Raw genomic sequence first — 18,839 nt, 5'->3', positions numbered from 1 at the left:
GGGGAGACACAGCGGGAGGGCTGGGCAGGGGCATGGAGGATAGGCCAAGACCCGCCCCTGTGCCTACTGCAGCCTTGTGGTCCACAGTTCCTTTCAAGGTGCATGAATTCATGCACTGGGCCCGTAGTATATAAATAAAATATTTTTGTGCAGCTGTAGAGTGTATTTGTGTTTTAAGCTAAGTGTTATTACAAAAGAGTTGAAAAGTTAAAAAAATTGCAAAGTTTATAAAGTTAAAAAGTTACAGTAAAACTAAGGTAAATTTATTGAAGAAAGAAAATTTTTTAAATGAATTGTCTAAATGTACAGTGTTTACAAATTCTACAGTAATATCCTAGGCCTTTACATTCCCTCACCACTCACTCACTGACTTAGAGCAATTTTCAGTCCTGCAAGCGTCGTTCATGATTAGTGCCCTACACAGGTATATCGTTTTCTATCTTTTATATCATATTTTTATTGTACTTTTTCTACATTTAGATAAACAAATACTTACCATTGTGCTATAGTGGCCTACAGTATTCAGTGCATTAACATGCTGTACATATAGGTTTGTAGCCTAGGAGCAATAAGGCTATACCATATAGTCTATATGTGTAGTGGGCTGTAGTACCTAGGTTTGTGTGAGTGCATTTTATGATGTTTTTACAGTGATGAAACCACCTACCAAAGCTTCAGAATGTATCTCTGTTTGTTAAGTGACCCATGATTGTACTTAAATGATAAGAGAGGCAGATCTGAAGTTGCTTCTGCCTCCCTTTTTTAGGAGAAAAGAGAGGACAGAGCCAAGGACTGAGAGCAAACACCCTGTGAGAGGAAATAGCAAAAATTAAAAATTTAAACTAAGAGTCTTATTTAAAAAGAAAAGCTTTCTATCTTTAACCTTAGGGAACTCCTTTTTTGATTGGAGTGAAAATAAGTTGGACCCCAGGTTATGTGTTTCCGTTAAACCATTTAGAGAGACTATAATCTGAGGTTGTCTAATCAATAAAGGCTTTTTAGGAACTTACTCTATCTCTTATATTCCTAACCAGAGTTTTATTGTTGAATGAAACATTCTACCTGAGTAAAATTTGAGAAAAAATTTTCTTTCTCTCTTTGGCTTCTTCTGCTTTAATACTCTGAGCTCCTACTTGAGTTTCATTGACTTTGGTTGGGTTTTTAGATTAAGAATCTTATTTTTAGATATCATGTAGTTTAAGAAATAGAAATTAAAGGTAATAGTTGGAGAATAATAGGCAATCTTTTTTCTAAATAAATATATTTTATTGATTTTTTACAGAGAGGAAGGGAGAGGGATAGAGAGTCAGAAACATTGATGAGAGAGAAACATCGATCAGCTGCCTCCTGCACACCCTCTACTGGGGATGTGCCCGAAACCAAGGTACATGCCCTTGACTAGAATCGAAAACTATTTTCTCCATCTCTCAGGAAGCTAAATAGATTTTCCTCACTGTTTTCTTTGTGAATGTGATCCATTTTAATTCTTCTTTTACATAGACTTGCTTTCTTGGCCTACTTGTGTAGAATGCATGGTAAAAAATGGGAACCCCAGTTATGTTGTGTCTTGATACTTGATCTTTTCAGTTTTAGTGGCTAGCATCATATAGCTAGACTTGTATCTTTTGGTCAAGAGAGTATCTGATAAAAATTTAGAGTATTCCCCCTAAATTAGATGTTCCGTCCATTGAGGGGTCAGTGTGTGTGTGTGTGTGTGTGTGTGTGTGTGTGTGTGTGTGTGTGTGTAAGTAAGTGTAAGTCTTCTAGGGCTTTTGGGGTGTGGATAAGGAGGTAACTGCTTAATGAAAATGCCTTTTTTCTATTTACATATTTGAGCTGATCAGCTCTTGTGCTGTGCTTATGACTCATATTTGATTTACCTTCTTTCCAATCAAGGTTGAACTTATTCCACTGTCATTAATAACCATATACCGTATTCTTAAATAGCACAATGAAAGATATAAACAGTTACTTTTCAAAGACCTTTAAAATACTGTCCTTATGTACATTACAAACCCTTGGCTTAGTTTAAATCAGGCCTTTCTTGGATTCTAGTGCTTTAAAATGTCAATCCTCTTTAATATTTTGTTTTGTTAATACTCATCCGAGGATATTTTTCCATTGATTTTTAGAGAGAGTGGAAGGGAGGGGGAGAGACAGAGAGAGAAGCATCAATGTGAGAGAGACACATTGATTGGTTGCCTCCTGCATGTGCCCCAATGGAGGCTGGGATCCAGGGTTGATTCGGGTCAACCTAGGTATTTGCTGTTGACCCGAATCAACTCCCACCCTTCAGTCTGAGGGCAGACACTACCCCCTGAGCCAAACCAGCTAGGGCAATCCTCTTTAATTTTTATCTCATTAACTACTTGTTTCATCTGAAAAAAGTTATTTTCCAGAAGTGACTTAAGAGATTCTAAAAAATATTTCAACAAAGTACTTTTTTAATATCTGAAAAAAGTACCTTGAGATTCTAATTTAGGAAAAAATGTTTCTATAATTGGACTTAATAAAAGTAAACTTCCTCTTTCGAAAGCTGTCCAATTTATGACCATTTAGCTCACCTCTAAAGAGGTGCATTTTGCTCTTGGTTTAATTTCTGCTAAGATATTGAAATACTTTTTCTGATTAGTAATAAAAAAGGGATTTTATATTATAGAAAAAGGTTTTAAATGTTCATCTGTTAATGCTTTATAGTGTTAATGTAGAGAAGTTGACCATCATTTAATTGTTCTCCTATATGTTAATATGCTGCTACCCTTTTTTCAAGATTTTCTCTTTATTTTTTGTTTTCAACATTTTGACTATTATGTACCTTGGTGTGATTTCTATGTATTTATTTTGCTTAGAGTTAGCTAAACTTCTGGGATCTTTGGGTTGATTTTTTTTTTATCACTTTTGGAAAATTTGCAGCCATTATCTCTTATCACATTCCTTCTGCCCCATTATCTTTTTCTTAACCTTTTGAAACTCTAATTACATATGCATTAGGCTGTTAGATAATGTTCCAGAGATCTCTTAAGGTTCTGTTTCATTTTTTTCTCTCTTTGTGTTTCTATTCAGTTAAAAATTTAAAAAAAAATCCTTACCCGGGGATATGTTTTTATTGCTTTTTAGAGAGGAAGGGAGAAGGAGAGAAAGAGAAAAACACTGATTGGTTGCCTCCTGAACATGCCCCTACTAGGGATCGAACCTGCAACCTAGCTATGTGTCCTGTCTAGGGAACGTGCCCCTACTAGACAGTAGAACCCACAACCTTTTGGTGTATGGGACACGCTCCAATCAGCTGGCCAGGCACCATTCAGTTAAAAAAAATTTTTTTTGACCTAAGTTCTCTGATTCTCTCCTCTGCTGATTATTATCATCTGATTAGTGAATAGCCTGGCATATGAACTATCAAAATTTTCTTTTCTGATACTGCATTTTTTTCATTTCTAGCATTTCCAGTTGTCTCTTTATATTTCCATCTCTGTTGAAATTCCCCTTTTGCTCACACATGTTTACCTTTTCCATTAGATCCTTTAACATATTTATTAGTTATTTTAAAACTCTAATAATTCCAATTTCTTAGCCATCCCTGGATTTGAGCCTGATGACTGGTTCCTTTCTTGATGGATCATGTTTTCTTGCTTCTTTGTGTGTGTTATTTTTTACTGAATGCCTTATAGTGTATGTTAGAAAGCTCATTTTGCAGGTTATCTGGCTTGTTTTTGTTAGGGTATGAGTAACATTTCCTTCCTACTTTACATTCTCTGAGCAGATCTGTGTGAGAGAGCGTGCGTGCGTGCGTGTGTGTGTGTATGTGTGTGTGTGTGTGTGTGTGTGAGAGAGAGAGAGAGAGAGAGAGACTCTATCTATCTAACCTATCTATCTATCTATCTATCTATCTATCTATCTATCTATCAGATTTTGCAAGTGTTACTCGATTTAGCCTTTAAGGTAGTGATATCCAATCATGAAATTGCAATTTTCCACACAATTTTAAGTTTGATCTGTTCTGTTCTTCTTTTTCAAAACCTGTTTGGATGAATTTGAATTAACAGTAAAACCGGAATTAAGCATAATCCATTTGTTTCCTTCTATTAGGAATTTCTCTTCCACATGGAATTGTAGCCTTTTTTTCAGAAACAAATAGGTCACAAGATCATAAGCATATTAGCAATTTAGAAAGAAAGAGAACAGAATGAAGCCTTCTCAAAATTTATAATGAGTCATTACACATGCAGCCCAGTCTCTTCCACCATGATATAATGCAAAGTGATGTACAGAACCTGACTTCAAGGACTGCCATAGCCTCAGTTATCAGAGATATACTTTCGTTTTCTAAATTGAACATAGGAAAATGGGCTTGGATGTTTTAGAAAGATTTTCAGTAATAAAGACTGAAACTAAAGGTGTTTGGGGTGAGCCAGGAAATAGCCACAATGCTTAATTCTCTGGTCCATGTAGGTTGAGTTTTTATTGAATCTATTTTAAAAAGAAAATGTATTGAGAAAAAAAGAAATTGATAGGTTTAAATAGATATTCTGATGTATTGAAAAAAAAGAATAGTTCCTAAGGCATGGTTATACTAGTATTTGCAAAATATATTCTTTGTAATGCTCACAGAATTGTGATTATTCAAAATGTCCATTATTCAAAAGGTTGTTTTTTGTTGTTGCCATCGCTTTAAATGCCTTTTTGTTCATTTCTATCCCCTCCTCCCAATAATCACACAACGTTCAATCCCTGTTAACAAAGTGGACTAAGGGAAGGTTAGGGGATGTGCTAAATCACCATGGCATTGACGTTAGTGAAATGAAACTGAATTTTATTTTATTTATTTACTTTTTAAAACATACTTTTATTGATTTCAGAGAGGGAGAGATAATCATTGATTGGCTGCCTCCTCCATGTCCCACACTGGGTATTCTTCACAGGTATCAAGCCTGCAACCTGGGCATGTGCCTTGAGCAGGAGTTGAACCGTAATCTTCTGATTCATAGGTCGATGCGCAAACGCAGAGCCATGCTGGCCAGTCTGAAACTGCTTTTTAAAGTAGATACCTGTAATTGGTGCTAAGTTAGTTGTTTAACGGTGTTCTAGTTGATCTTGTCTGTCCCTAAGCCAGGGCCTAGTTCCATCTATAGAATATTAAGTCATCAGTGTATGTAACACTGTTATAGTTTCCTAACTGAAAGGTAGGCAAGGAAACTGAACACCTTTCTTGAAAGATATTCTCATTCTCAGATATCTTTAGTATTTTTTATAGATTGTCCCCCTCCCCCAAATTTTTCATTACTATATAATAGAACTGTTTAAGAAAATTTTGTTAGGATTAATGTGGATAGATTTTCTTATACTTGTATATTGTATAGGCGTGTGTTACTATGGATAGGGTTTTTTTGTAATATGTATCATATTTTAAGCAAAATACTTAATTTTTTGATTGTTAACTTGATTTTATTCTTTCCAGTACTGCTTAGAAAATGCTAATTTCAGCTTTGTTTTCAATTAATCAGGGTACTAGCCAAAGATAGAATATAACTTTCAGGAACATTTGAGCACTCATTTTCATGGAAGACAGATAAAAATGGTTTAAAATTAAAAAGAGCTTTGTTTTTAATCTCGATAGCATAAAGCATTTTATAAGTGGCAGAGGTTTTAGTGTTGTAATCAGCACTTGGTTTTGTTGGCAAGCTAGGTGATTTTTTTTTTCACCTGTTACATTTTTGTGACTTCGTCCAGAATCTTATAAATGTGCTGTGTCTTGCTCTATTAAAACATTTTCATGACTAGCTTTGCCATTTTAGGTAAATAATTTTGAATTTTAATATTAATTGAATGTGAGTTAGTGTGGGGTTGAGAGTTAAATATGAAAAAAGTATAAGACCATGTCTTCTTTCTTTGTTCTTCACTTATTGAGCAAATCTCATCTGCCAGACATTATACTGAACTTGGGGGATGTGGAGATGAGACATTTATCCCTTACTAAGGAACATTTAAATGATCACTTATAGTCTCTGGGGGAAGTATGATCCGCCATAGGGGGCGTGGAGAAGACAGCCGATCAATGATTCTTTCTCATCATTTGATAAATATTATCAATGGAAATGAACTATTAATAACACAGAGGTAAGACCTGAGGTGTTATGAATTAGGTGTTCTGAGATGGAGAAGGAAGGTGTTCTTAAGCTCATTCTTTTTTAAAATATATTTTTATTGGTTTCAGAGAAGAAGGGAGAGGTATGGAGGGAGGGAGGGAGGGAGAGAGAGAGAAAGAGAGAGAAAGAAAAAAAAACAGCAGTGATGAGAGAGAATCACCGATCGGCCACCTCCTCCATGCCCCTCACTGGGGATCGAGCCCACAACCCAGGCATGTGCCCTTGATCGGAATCAAGCCGGGACCCTTCAGTCCACAGGCCGACGCTCTATCCACTGAGCCAAACCAGCTAGGGCAAGCTCATTCTTAAAGGACTAAAATTTTTTAATCAAGTAAATAAGGGTGGGAATGTGATAGGTATTGCCAGCTGAGAAAACAGCACCAATAAGAGTATGACCAATTTGGAAATTTTCCTAGTGTTAATAAGTATGGTTATGCCCCAGAAAAATTATTAAATTGAATACTTACGGATTTAATTTGCAAGTTGAATGACAGAATGTTTTGATTCCAGCTAGGGGGAGAGTAGGGGTCTTTTTCCTGATGGAGGGTTTCAGGTGTATCAGACCAATATGTGCAACAAGATTGGAAATGATGACAAGATTACAAATATATCTTGACCTTGCTAGGTCTTTAAATCTATAGAGTTCTTAGAAGGGAAAGAAGTCATCTTCATGGAAGAGGTATATTGTTTTTTATTCTGTCTGTTAGTACTCAAGAAAATACACTAGTGTGAGGCTCAGAAATAAACCTTATTTTAGTAGCTGCTAATATTCCAAAAGCAAAACTCATTTTATTTTACTTATTTTTATATTTTTATTGATTTCAGAGAGGAAGGGAGAGGGAGAGAGAGAGAGAGAGAAATATCAGTGATGAGAATCATTGATTGGCTGCCTCCTGCATGCCCCCTATTGGGGGTCATTGATTGGCTGCCTTCTGCACGGCTCCTACTGGGTATCAAGCCCACAACCTGGGCATATGCCCTTGACCGGAATCGAACCTAGGAACCTTCAGTCCACAGGCCGATGCACTGAGCCATATTGGCTAGGGTCAAAATTCATTTTATCAAGTATGTTTCATTGTCTGTGATGGTCTACCAGTAACTTAGCCACAAACCTGGTCCAGGAAAGAACCCATTGTCCAGTTTAGAGTGTATAGATCAGGGGTAGGGAACCCTTTTTCTGCCAAGTGCCATTTGTATATTTATAACATCATTCATGGGCCATACAAAATTATAAATTTAAATATTAGCCTGCTATATTTGATCAAACATTTCATTAACTCACCCCTAATGCCTTGGCAGGGCCAGACCAAATGATTTCGTGGGCCTTGTACAGCCTGTGGGCCAGACATTTCCCACCTCTGGTATAGGTAATGAGAGTCATATAAGAGGCACTCTCATTTTGTCTGACTCTATAAATCTGTGATGGTGTCCTGGTCTTTCTGTATTATTCAGCTGTGATAGACAGACAACCTTTATTTATTTATTTAAATACTAGAGGCCCAGTGCACGAAATTTGTGCACTCGGAGGACGGGGGTGGGGATCCCTCAGCCCGGCCTGCACCCTCTCGAAGTCCGGGAGCCCTTGGGGGATGTCTGACTGACATCCTTAGTTCTGTCTTGGAGGTGGGAGAGGCTCCCGCCACCGCCACTGTGCTCGCCAGCTGTGAGCCCGGCTTTTGGCTGAGCGGCACTCCCCCTGTGGGAGTGTACTGACCACCAGGGGGCAGCTCCTGCGTTGAGCGTCTGTCTGCCTCCTGGTGGTCAGTGTGCGTCATAGTGACTGGTTCCGCCCTTTGGTTGATTTGCATATTACCCTTTTATATTATAGGATATTTTTTGCTTATTTCAGAGAGGAAGGGAGAGGGAGAGAGAGAAACATCAATGATGAGAAAGAATAATTGATTGGCTGCCTCCTCCAAGCCCCCTACTGGGGATCATGCCTGCACCCTGAGCCAGCAACCTGGGGATGAGTCCTGACTGGGGATTAAACTGTGACCTCCTGGTTCATAGGTTGATGCTCAACCACTGAGCCACACTGGCTGGGTTGGCAGACAACCTTTAGGGAGTTAAAGCCATTTAGTTATGTCTCTTGATAACCCTAATCTGATTCAGATGGTTTTCCTTTTTTTTTTCTTTTTTTTTGGTTAATCATCACCTGGGGTTATTTTTTCCATTGATTTTTAGAGAGTGGAAGGGGGAGGGGGAGAGAGAGAGAAAGGGAGAGAAAGGGAGAAACATCTCAGTGAGAGGGATATATCGATTGGTTGCTTTCCCCCTGTGCCCCAACTGGGGTCGGGCATCTAACCTACAACCCAGATATGTGCCCTTGACCAGGAATCGAACCAGTAACCTGTAGATATGTGGGTAGACACTCTAACCACTGAGCAACATTGCTCAGGGCTTTCCTTTTTTCATAAGTGCTGTGCTTAAAATATTTACACATCTATCCAGAATGTAGTCTTGAAAACAAAAAACCGAGTAATTCTTTATAGTGATTGAAAAGTGATTCCTGCTGAAGTAGAGAAATCCTAATCAAAGAGGTTCTTTTGTGGAGATTCTGTCATCAATTCAACAGTATTTACTAAATGCCCAATATGTGCCAGGCAATGTTGTAGGTTTTGAGACTACATTAGTGTGAGTAAAATTATCTTAAATACTTGCCTACAAGGAGCTTACGTTCCATTGGGCAAGATAGACAATAAGTATAATTATAAAGTGAATTATATAATATGTTAGAAGGGAGTAAGTGCTATGGGGAAAAGATAGATGGTAACATGGGAGTATTGCAGTAAGGGTGGGGTAGTAATTTTATTTTTTAAAATATATTTTATTGATTTTTTTACAGAGAGGAAGGGAGAGGGATAGAGAGTTAGAAACATCAATGAGAGAGAGACATCGATCAGCTGTCTCCTGCGCACTCCCCACCACGGTTGTGCCCACAACCAAGGTACATGCCCTTGACCAGAATCGAACCTGGGACCCTTGAGTCCGCAGGTCGACGCTCTATCCACTGAGCCAAACCAGTTAGGGCTGGGGTAGTAATTTTAAATAGGGTGGTCAGGGTAAACCTCATTGAGATAGTAATATTTGAGTAAATACTTTAAGGGGGTAATGAAATAAGTCACATGAATATCTGAGGGAAGAACATCCCAGATAGAGAGAGCAGCCAGTGCAGAATTTTTGACTTGCATTTGAACCAGTTATGACTGTGACTTAGTGCAGTGTGAGCTAGGAGGCAACTACTAGGAATTGAAGCGAGAGAGGTTATGAGCATTGAGGAGACCTTTTAGTCCTCTGAGTACTTTGGCTTTTACTCTATGTATAATTGAAAATAAACCCTAATAAGATCAAGTAGGATTTTTCTTTAGAGGTCAGGAGAGAAGGTAAGCAGTCAGAGAAGGAACTTCTAGTCTTAGGATAGCATATATTAATGTTGTATCCTAGACATAAGTTTATAGCAAAACAAATAAGATTTTTGCTGATATTTTCTACTTTATTTTTGATTGTAGGGACTTTCAGTTACCTTGATGATGTCCCATTTAAGATAGGAGACAAATTCAAAACACCAGCTAAAGTTGGTCTACCTATTGGCTTCTCCTTGCCTGATTGTTTGCAGGTTGTCAGAGAAGTACAGGTAAGTGGTGATATTTAGTTAAAGTTCAGTGCATTTAAAAATTTAATGAGTAAGAATTGGATGTATAGTGAAATAGAAAAAAAAAACACCCATTCTCATATCTCTTATTTGTTTTTCTTATAGCTTTTTCTTGCTTGGCTTACATTGTGTCACACACACACACACACACACACACACACACACACACACACACACCTATATATCTATTACAGATCTTTTGTAATGTGTTAGATTGTATATCCTGGAATTCTATGCCTTGTCCAAAATGAATCCCCATTGCCTATCTTACTTATTTACTTCTTTTCCTTTTCTTTATTAATATCCTCATTATCTCTCTGTCACTTGAGTTAGGTAACATTTTTCTCTCTGTTGTGTCTCCCCATTGCTGTCTAGTCTATCCATGTTCCCTCCAAACTAGGTTACTAGCAATTTGTTGAACATACTGGGTATATAACATGCTTTTTCTCATGAGCTGTTATCTCCATTTGGGGTATTTTTCTCTTTCTCACTGTACTAAAAGCTGTTGCTCTTCTAGAATTGTGCTGAAATGCCATCTTCTCAAAAGCTTCTTTCTGAACCCTCTCATCTTTAAAGCTCAGTTACATATAAATGTATATATAGAATTCTTGAAAACAGCAAAGAGCCCTATGTTATATGACTTCCTTTCTTCCTTCAGTACACATTTATTGAATGCTTGCTTTTGAGTGGTGCTCTGCTAGGCTGAGGATAGAGAGAAAAGCCTTAATCGCTGTCCTCAAAGAGCTTACAGTTTAGAGAAGGAGTCAGGTGGAAAAACAGTACACTAATTCAAACTTCTTCCTGTGACTTAAGATTTTTTTAAATATACTTTTTTTTCAAAGTTGTTTTGTTTATGGGAGATTTAATGAGGCATTAACATGTCATTCTAAAAAGGATTCTTTGTTGTATCTTTCAGTCTATATGCAGTGAGTAATCATAGTGGGAATATTTCAGTTATGTTTTCAAAAATAACAGCTTTACTAAGATATAATTCACATACCATAAAAATCACCCTTTAAGGTGTGCAAATAAGTGGTTTTTAGTATATTCAGAGTTGTATAATCATCATTATGATCTAATTTCAGGACATTTTCATCACCCCCAAAAAACTCCAGTGCCCATTAACAGTTACTCCCTATTTTCCCTTGTCCCCAGCCCCTAGCAAACACTAAATTTACTTTCTGTCTCTATAAATTTGCTTATTCTGGACATATCATATAAATGGAATAATAAAACATATAGCCTTTTATAACTGGCTTATTTCACCTAGCATAATGTTTTCAAGGTTTGTCCAAGTTGTATGAATGAAATATTAGTACTTTATTTATTTTTATGGCTGAATAAAAATCCATTGTATCGATAATACCATATTTTGTTCATCAGTTGATACATATTTTAGTAGGTTCCACTTTTTGACTGTTAGGAATAATGCTGCTATGAACATTTGTATACAGGTTTTTGTGTGGACATAGGCTTTCAGTTTTCTTGGGTAAATACCTAGGAGTGGAATTGCTGGGCCATATGGTAACTATAACCTTTTGAGGAATTGCCAGACTGTTTTCCAAAGTGGTTGCATTATTTTATCACACTCACACTGCATGAGGGTTTTAATTCCTCCATATCCTTGCCAGCTCTTGTTATATTCTGTCTTTATACACTCTTCTGTAATAGTCTCTTATTGTGGTTTTGATGTACATTTCCCTAATTACTAATGATGTTGAGTATCATATATTTTTGAATACTGAATTGATTGATATTCCTTTTGTGTATGGAGACTATTGGACCAGAAAAGATATAGATTTCCCTTATAATGTTTTACCTTGTTTTGTTTGCAACAACAAATATTTGGTAAACACCTCTCTGTGTAGGATACTATTAGCAATATGATTAAGAAACACCTCCATCTTTTTTTTATAATTCTTTATTGTTTAAAGTATTACATATGTCTCCTTTTTCCTCCATTGATCTCTCCCCAGCCGTTCCCACCCCCTAGCACATGCCCTCACCCCCCTACTGTCTGTGTCCATGGGTTATGCTTATATGCTTATATAAGTCCTTTGGTTGATCTCTTAACCCACTCTCGCCTTCCTTCTGAGGTTGGATGGTCTGTTCAATGCTTCTCTGTCTCTGGATCTATTTTTGTTCATTAGTTTATGTTATTCATTATAGTCCACAAAGGAGTGAGATCATGTGATACTTATCTTTCTCTGAATGGCTTATTTTGCTTAGCATAATACTCTCCAGGTCCATCCGTGCTGTTGCAAATGGTAAGAGTTCCTTCTTTTTTACAGCAGTGTAGTATTCCATTGTGTAGATGTACCACAGCGTTTTAATCTACTCATCTGCTGATGGGCACTTAGGCTGTACACCTCCATCTTTTATTCTCATATTATTCATCACTTCGTTGACCCATTCAGAAAACTTGTTTTGAATGCTGTGAATTTTCTGTTTATTTGATCAGTGTTCACTATACTCATAGCACCCAGTAGTAACAAAAAGGGAAATCTAGGCTCTGAGCTAGGCTCTGAGCTCTATTCCAGTGTGGGCCAGCTGAAATTTTTTTGTTCTCTAATTGCAGATTAGCATTAAATTTTGACTGCCTGGGGTCTCCATGGGGAATTTGGCTGTGGTATTGGTGCTGGATCCCTCCCAATACAGAGAAGAATCAGACCTAGAACCATAGACAGCTAACTTGAAGCTTCCTATAACTTTGCCTTATTTGCCCTTACGTGGTAGTACAAACTCCATTTTTCAGCTGAAAATTCATCAAGGGGAGCCAGTGAAAAAAACATACATAACCCTTGCATCCAGGGTCCAGAAAGCTTTCATTGAATGTGGTGGTAGTGGTAGCCACGGCAGTGGGGGTGGCCCTTAGTGTAAAGGTTTAGAGTGGATTCTGGTGTCACTCAATCATGGACTGGAATTGCCATGAATCATCTTGTATAGATTGCTTAAACTCCCAAGCCTCCATTTCCTCACCTGTAAAATGGGAATAATTACCTTTTAAAGTTATTGTAAGGATTAAACAAAATAATGCACTTATAATGCTTATTCTGGTTTCTAATATTCCATAATTGTTTTACTGTTTATTATAGTACACTCAAACCACACTCTTATTTTTTACTGTAATATTTCTGCTATTTTTTCCTGTATTTTTCTATGTTCCATGTATTCTACATTACTTTAGTAGTTAAAAACCAAACGCTTGGTAAAGATTTTTATTAAAAGGGAAAGAAATTTCCAATTATTTTTGGGAATAAAACATCGGACACGTGTGTTTACAGGCATCAGGAAGTTGGTTACAGCCTCAGTTTTTGGTGGAGGAAACCACTTGCAAAATTGGATTTCCTCCACAGTTACAAGCAGCAGTCTTTGCCCAAGTGCTGTTTTCTTACTATACTGTTAGTGATAGAAAGGAAGCACTGCAATCCTCAGGTGTCTTTCTGATGCCCAGCAGCTGGCTCAGGGGTGTAAGTGAACTTGATATGCGCATTTCCAGGCTTCTCCTGTGTAGTTTGAAGCTGAAAGGCTTGGGAATGACCAGAGGTTTCTTCTACTCTTTTCTCTCCTTTCCCCTTCTTTTACTCTTAATGTGTCTCCAACCTTGAACGTGCACACAAGACATTGATTAGCTTTGGTGCTTTAGGGTGAACATCAAAGGTTTTTCCTCCTATCCCTGGGTGGATTTCATATAAGAGTGTATTTTTTCAGGTGTGCAAATGAAATTTTTGTAAATTGAGCTGTATACTTTAAGGTATTGTTAAGGATCCATTAAGTAAATTCTTATGCAATTTGCTCTGTAAAATCTTAATTTCAATATGTCTAGATTTCTTAATAAGCAGTTTTCCTGCACTTAGAGTACAATCTGTTTGTTATAAGTTGATCGTGGTTTTAAGAAGCATATTTAGTTAGATTGCCTGGGTTCAAATCCAGGCTCTACCACTTAATAGCTTTATTACCTTGGGCAGTGGTACCTACTTTAAAGGGTTGTTGAAAAATCTAGGGTTATTACATAAACTCTGCTTCAAATCATGCATGTACCTTGTAAGTGCTTCTTAAATGTTAGGGACTGTTACTATCCAGCACATGATCTATTAGGGCATTTGTGCTAGATAATAGAGACCTTAAGACCTAAAGCCCAGTTTGCTGCCCATAAGAGGCATGTGATATTGTCGGGGAAGTGTTTGGAGCAAGGGTGAGATCATCTGGCCCGCAGGCCATAAAGGCCTGTGAAATCACTTGGTTGATCTGGCCTTGCCAAGACATTAATTAAATGTTTGACCAAATATAGCAGGCTAATTTTTAAGTTGATAATTTTATATGGTCCGAGAATGATGTTACAAATATACAAATGGCCCTGGGCAGAAAAAAGGTTCCCCACTTCGGGTTTAGAGAAAGATTAAAGCTATTGTGGTCACATGTGCTCTGCATCAAATGATAGAGACAGATCTTTGTAAGATTTCAGAGGGAGGAATAGGCTGAGCTTTGAGCCACCAATGAAGAAATCTAGGAAGGGACATGGCCTGAGGGGAGAGAAGCAAGGGAATGTGACTGTAACATTTGGCCTGGTGCATAGGACTCGAGGTGGTGGGAGCTCTTTTTAGTTAATTTCTAGAAGTAATCTGGGAGCATACTTTGATTAAATCCTATAAGATTAGGAAGCCTTAGTCTTCTTGAGTGTAGATCATCCAATACAGCTGAAATGCTGCGTTGGGGAGGGGCAGCCACTTGGGTTCACATCTTCTTTCTCTGATATATCTTTGCAGTATGACTTCTCCTTGGAAAAGAAAACCATTGAGTGGGCTGAAGATATTAAGAAAATCCAAGACCCAGCGGGAAGCAGAGGGTAAGGTTGAGGAAGCAGAAGCTAAAGTGAATTCTAAGAGTGGCCCAGAGGGAGATAACAAAATGAGCTTCTCCAAGACTCACAGTACAGCCACAATGCCACCTCCTATTAACCCCATCCTTGCCACCTTACAGCACAACAGCATCCTCACCCCGACTCGGTACAGCAGTACCATGAAACAGAAAGTTCTCAGCCCACCCCACACAAAGGCAGATTTCAATCCTGCTGACTTTGAGTGTGAAGAAGATCCATTTGATAATCTTGAGTTAAAAACTATTGATGAGAAGGAAGAACTGAGAAACATTCTGGTAGGAACCACTGGACCCATTATGGCTCAGTTATTGGATAGTAACTTGCCCAGAGGTGGCTCTGGATCTGTGTTACAGGATGAAGAAGTCCTGGCATCTTTGGAGCGGGCAACACTAGATTTCAAGCCTCTTCATAAACCCAATGGCTTTATAACCTTACCACAGTTGGGCAACTGTGAAAAGATGTCGCTGTCTTCCAAAGTGTCCCTCCCCCCCATTCCTGCAGTAAGCAATATCAAATCCCTGTCCTTCCCCAAACTTGACTCTGATGACAGTAATCAGAAAACAGCCAAGCTGGCAAGCACTTTCCATAGCACATCCTGCCTCCGCAATGGCACGTTCCAGAATTCCCTAAAGCCTTCCACCCAAAGCAGTGCCAGTGAGCTCAGTGGGCATCAGAGTCTTGGGATTTCAACTTTGAACTTGGACAGTGGCACAGAAGTGCCAGCCCTGACCCCTTCTGATATGATATCCCAGACGCCTTCCCTCTCTGTCTTGTCTGTGTGCACAGAAGAATCGTCACCTCCAAATACAGGTTCCACGGTAAGCCTTTTAAATCCCCCTAAGTTAAAGCTCCAAAGATTTGTAAATTCTGCTTAGCAGTTGCCATCCTCACATTCTTTTTAAGGTTTAGGGCAAGATGGGCATGGCCAGATTGACCTTGCTTATACTATAAGTATATGTAGTTCTGGTTATTTTCCTGAGGACAAGGATTATTAGCTCTCCACCTACTCAAGTTGATGTTGGCTTGTTCCTGCCTGCATATTTTGGTGTTTTCCTGCCTAATCAATTTCTTTTCTGTGGTGCATATCTTGTGTTTGCATTGTTTAAAAGGCTTTCTTTTTTTGTACCCTTTAACTGTTTCCTATTGCCTTCTTTGTTTTTTTTGTTAAGATTGCTTGGTACTCTTCATTATATTTTCTCCCTACCTCATTCTGCCTTGAAATTTGGTTCCTGTGTGTACCATGGTTCAGCCAATTTGTGGGTTTCTTCAGACTGGGTGGTGCTTTAGTACCTGGGAGATAATTTGTATTGGAAGTCCAAGAAAAACATAGAAATTTGTCACTTTAAACACATTGGTTTTAATGGTGCAATTCCTTTTTTTCTCTCTCTGCTAAGAATTTTGCAGTTTTCTCCAAAGGGAGGGAGAGGGGTAGCTGGGGATTTAGATTTGATGTTTAAGTAAGGGTTGAAAAGAGATTTGCGTCTTGTGCCAGCCCTGGCCCCTTCTGATATGATATCCCAGACGCCTTCCCTCTCTGTCTTGTCTGTGTGCACAGAAGAATCGTCACCTCCAAATACAGGCTCACCTCACATGCAACTTTTTGTGTGTGTGACAAAACCAGATTTTCTAAAAGATCATCTGGTTTTGTCACACACACAAAAAGTTGCATGTGAGGTGAGCCTGCTTTGTCACAGAGTGTATACACTGTTGCATTCTAGGATAGAAACCATGGAAGTCAGATTTTCCCCTGCTGTTCCCTGTTTCTTTGACCAGTCCACAGATTCTTTTTTTTTTTTTTAAATACATATTTTATTGATTTTTTTACAGAGAGGAAGGGAGAGGGACAGAGAGTTAGAAACATCAATGAGAGAGAAACATTGATCAGCTGCCTCCTGCACACCCCCTACTGGGGATGTGCCCGCAACCAAGGTACATGCCCTTGACCAGAATTGAACCTGGGACCCTTCAGTCCGCAGGGCGATGCTCTATCCACTGAGCCAAACCGGTTAGGGCCAGTTCACAGATTCTTAAAATGACAGCCTATCAAAGACAGTATTTAAAGCCAGAAAGGAGCCTGATTGTATTGTTGGGATATCTCTCAGACACCTTAAGAAGCCTGCTATTAGTTGGTAAAAGGATGAACCTTGGCCTGCACAGTGAGAGTAAGGTCCCAGCAATAGCATTCTTGGTAAATTATTGTCTGTTTCAGTGCTTCTATTGTCAGAGAGCTCACTGCTGCTTGTAAATTTCCATGGGCCCTAGCTGGTTTGGCTCAGTAGTTAGCCCTTGGACTGAAGGGTCCTGGGTTCGATTCTGATCAAGGGCACATAACCTTAGTTGCAGAGGCAACCAGTATCTCTCTCATTTTGATGTTTCTCTCTCTCTGTCTCTCCCCCACTCCCTTTCACTGTCTCTAAAAATCAATGGAAAAATATCCTCCGGTGAGGATTCACACAAAAAGAAAAAAAAACAAAAACACAAAATACTCTGGTGCTACCTTCTAGAAATCAGTTCCTCAGAGACTTTAGGGGGCACTCTGTTGGCTCCCCAGGGCAGTATTTCTTTAAAAAAAATTTTAAGAAAATTTTTTCTATTGATTTAAGAGAGGGAGAGAGAGATTAGAAACATCAATGATGAGAGAATCATTGATCAGCTGCCTTCTGTACACCCCCTACTGGAGATTGATCCTGTAACCTGGGCATGTGCCCTTGACCGGAATTGAACCTGGGACCTTTCAGTCTGCAGGCGGACACTCTATCCATTGAGCCAGACTGGCTAGGGTAATATACTGTATATTTTAGAAATTAAATGCACTCTGGGAAGGATTAGGGTTCCTCAGCTACCTCCCCACCCTGACTCCCCTTAAAGTTATAGTAACCATTTAGATGAACTAATGACAGCTCTTTCTCAAACCAGAACACTCATTCTTTGAACCACCTGATTGTGAAGTTTCTTTTGGATCCATTCATAGTGTGGGAACCACCTGATTGTGAAGTTTCTTTTGGATCCATTCATTTTAGGGTGGGAGAGGCTCTGTTTCTTGCTGGCCTGGGAACTTGCTGCCTTCAAGGGCCCATAGAAACAGAACCGCTCTCTAAGGAAGTCATGACCCTTACCCTCAGGGAGCAAAGCCTGGTTTCCATCCTGGCCCTCTCTCTTAGTATGAGTCTTTGAAACCCAGTGAGAACCTTTCTCTGTGAGAGAAGCTCTTTCCTCCAAGATAGTCAGTGACTTGAGGCCAGTGGGAGGTGATGGTGTGGTCATCTGGGCTGTACACACACTTCACTTAGGAACTCCCAGGGAAGTATTCCTGGAATTTGGTTCTTGTTGGCTATTTTAGGCCCAATGTTTGGGTCTTAGTTTTCAGATTTTGACTTCATGTTTTAGTGTTTACATAAGCTAATCTTAATAGTTGAGAAATCCATGGGATCATCTTGAGAGAACAATCTTATAATGTGCCTTTATTCTGAGTCCAGTATAAAACTGCCTGACTTAACTCTAGCCAGTATCTCTTCCCACTGTGCTTGCTGATTGTTAAACTTCACTATAGGTTGAAAGTTAATTGGCTTTGAGGGGAGCTCTGCAAAATGTGAAGGTCTTTGTGGCTGCTATAATTTCTCCAGAGAATTGTGCTTGAGGGCTAAGGAAGCTTGGGTAAGGCTGCTATAGACTTTTACTTAATCCCTGTTTTGGTTCTTGTCCCTCTCTCAGTTGTATGCTATGCCTGGTGTCTAAACCTCCTTTTTGTTGTTTGGTTCTCATTTTCTAGACTAGAGACTAAACCTTCTGCCTCCTGTGGAGGGTGAAGATGGGTGGGGAAAGGTATTTATTGCCTGAGGTTTTTACTGCTCTGAGCACTCATTTTGTGCTCTTGCTTTATCCCAGCAGTACCTCTTGCTTCCAAATACTGAACCCCTCTCCTATCTCTCATTTGTAATTTCATTGCTTCTGTTACCTTGCCTCTTAGCTTCAGATTTCCCCCTGCTGTTCCCTCTGTTTCTTTGACCTTAAAAGTTAATAGTTTTTATTATTTTAGTAGGCTTTGGGGAGGATCAGTGTCAGTTTGCTGTGTTAAATGAAATTCCCCCTTTGAAATGCTAATAGACCTCCATTTTTCAACTGATGATCAGAGCCCTGTGTCTAGCCCATATAGCCAGGCCCCCAG

At 38.9% G+C, this 18,839-nt stretch overlaps 1 protein-coding gene across 1 annotated transcript in view; it reads left to right on the top strand.

Moving 5' to 3' along the window:
- Window positions 1-18,839, top strand: part of UBAP1 (ubiquitin associated protein 1) — a 38,712-nt gene that overhangs the window by 15,528 nt on the left and 4,345 nt on the right. The window contains 3 exon segments of the mRNA XM_014534231.1: window positions 9,653-9,777; window positions 14,562-14,623; window positions 14,625-15,492. Coding sequence (XP_014389717.1) covers window positions 9,653-9,777; window positions 14,562-14,623; window positions 14,625-15,492 — 1,055 coding nt within the window.

This window comes from Myotis brandtii, unplaced genomic scaffold, assembly GCF_000412655.1.
Source record: "Myotis brandtii unplaced genomic scaffold, ASM41265v1 scaffold1270, whole genome shotgun sequence".
NCBI lineage: Eukaryota > Metazoa > Chordata > Mammalia > Chiroptera > Vespertilionidae > Myotis > Myotis brandtii.
This window is presented reverse-complemented; position numbering and strand designations above follow the sequence as displayed.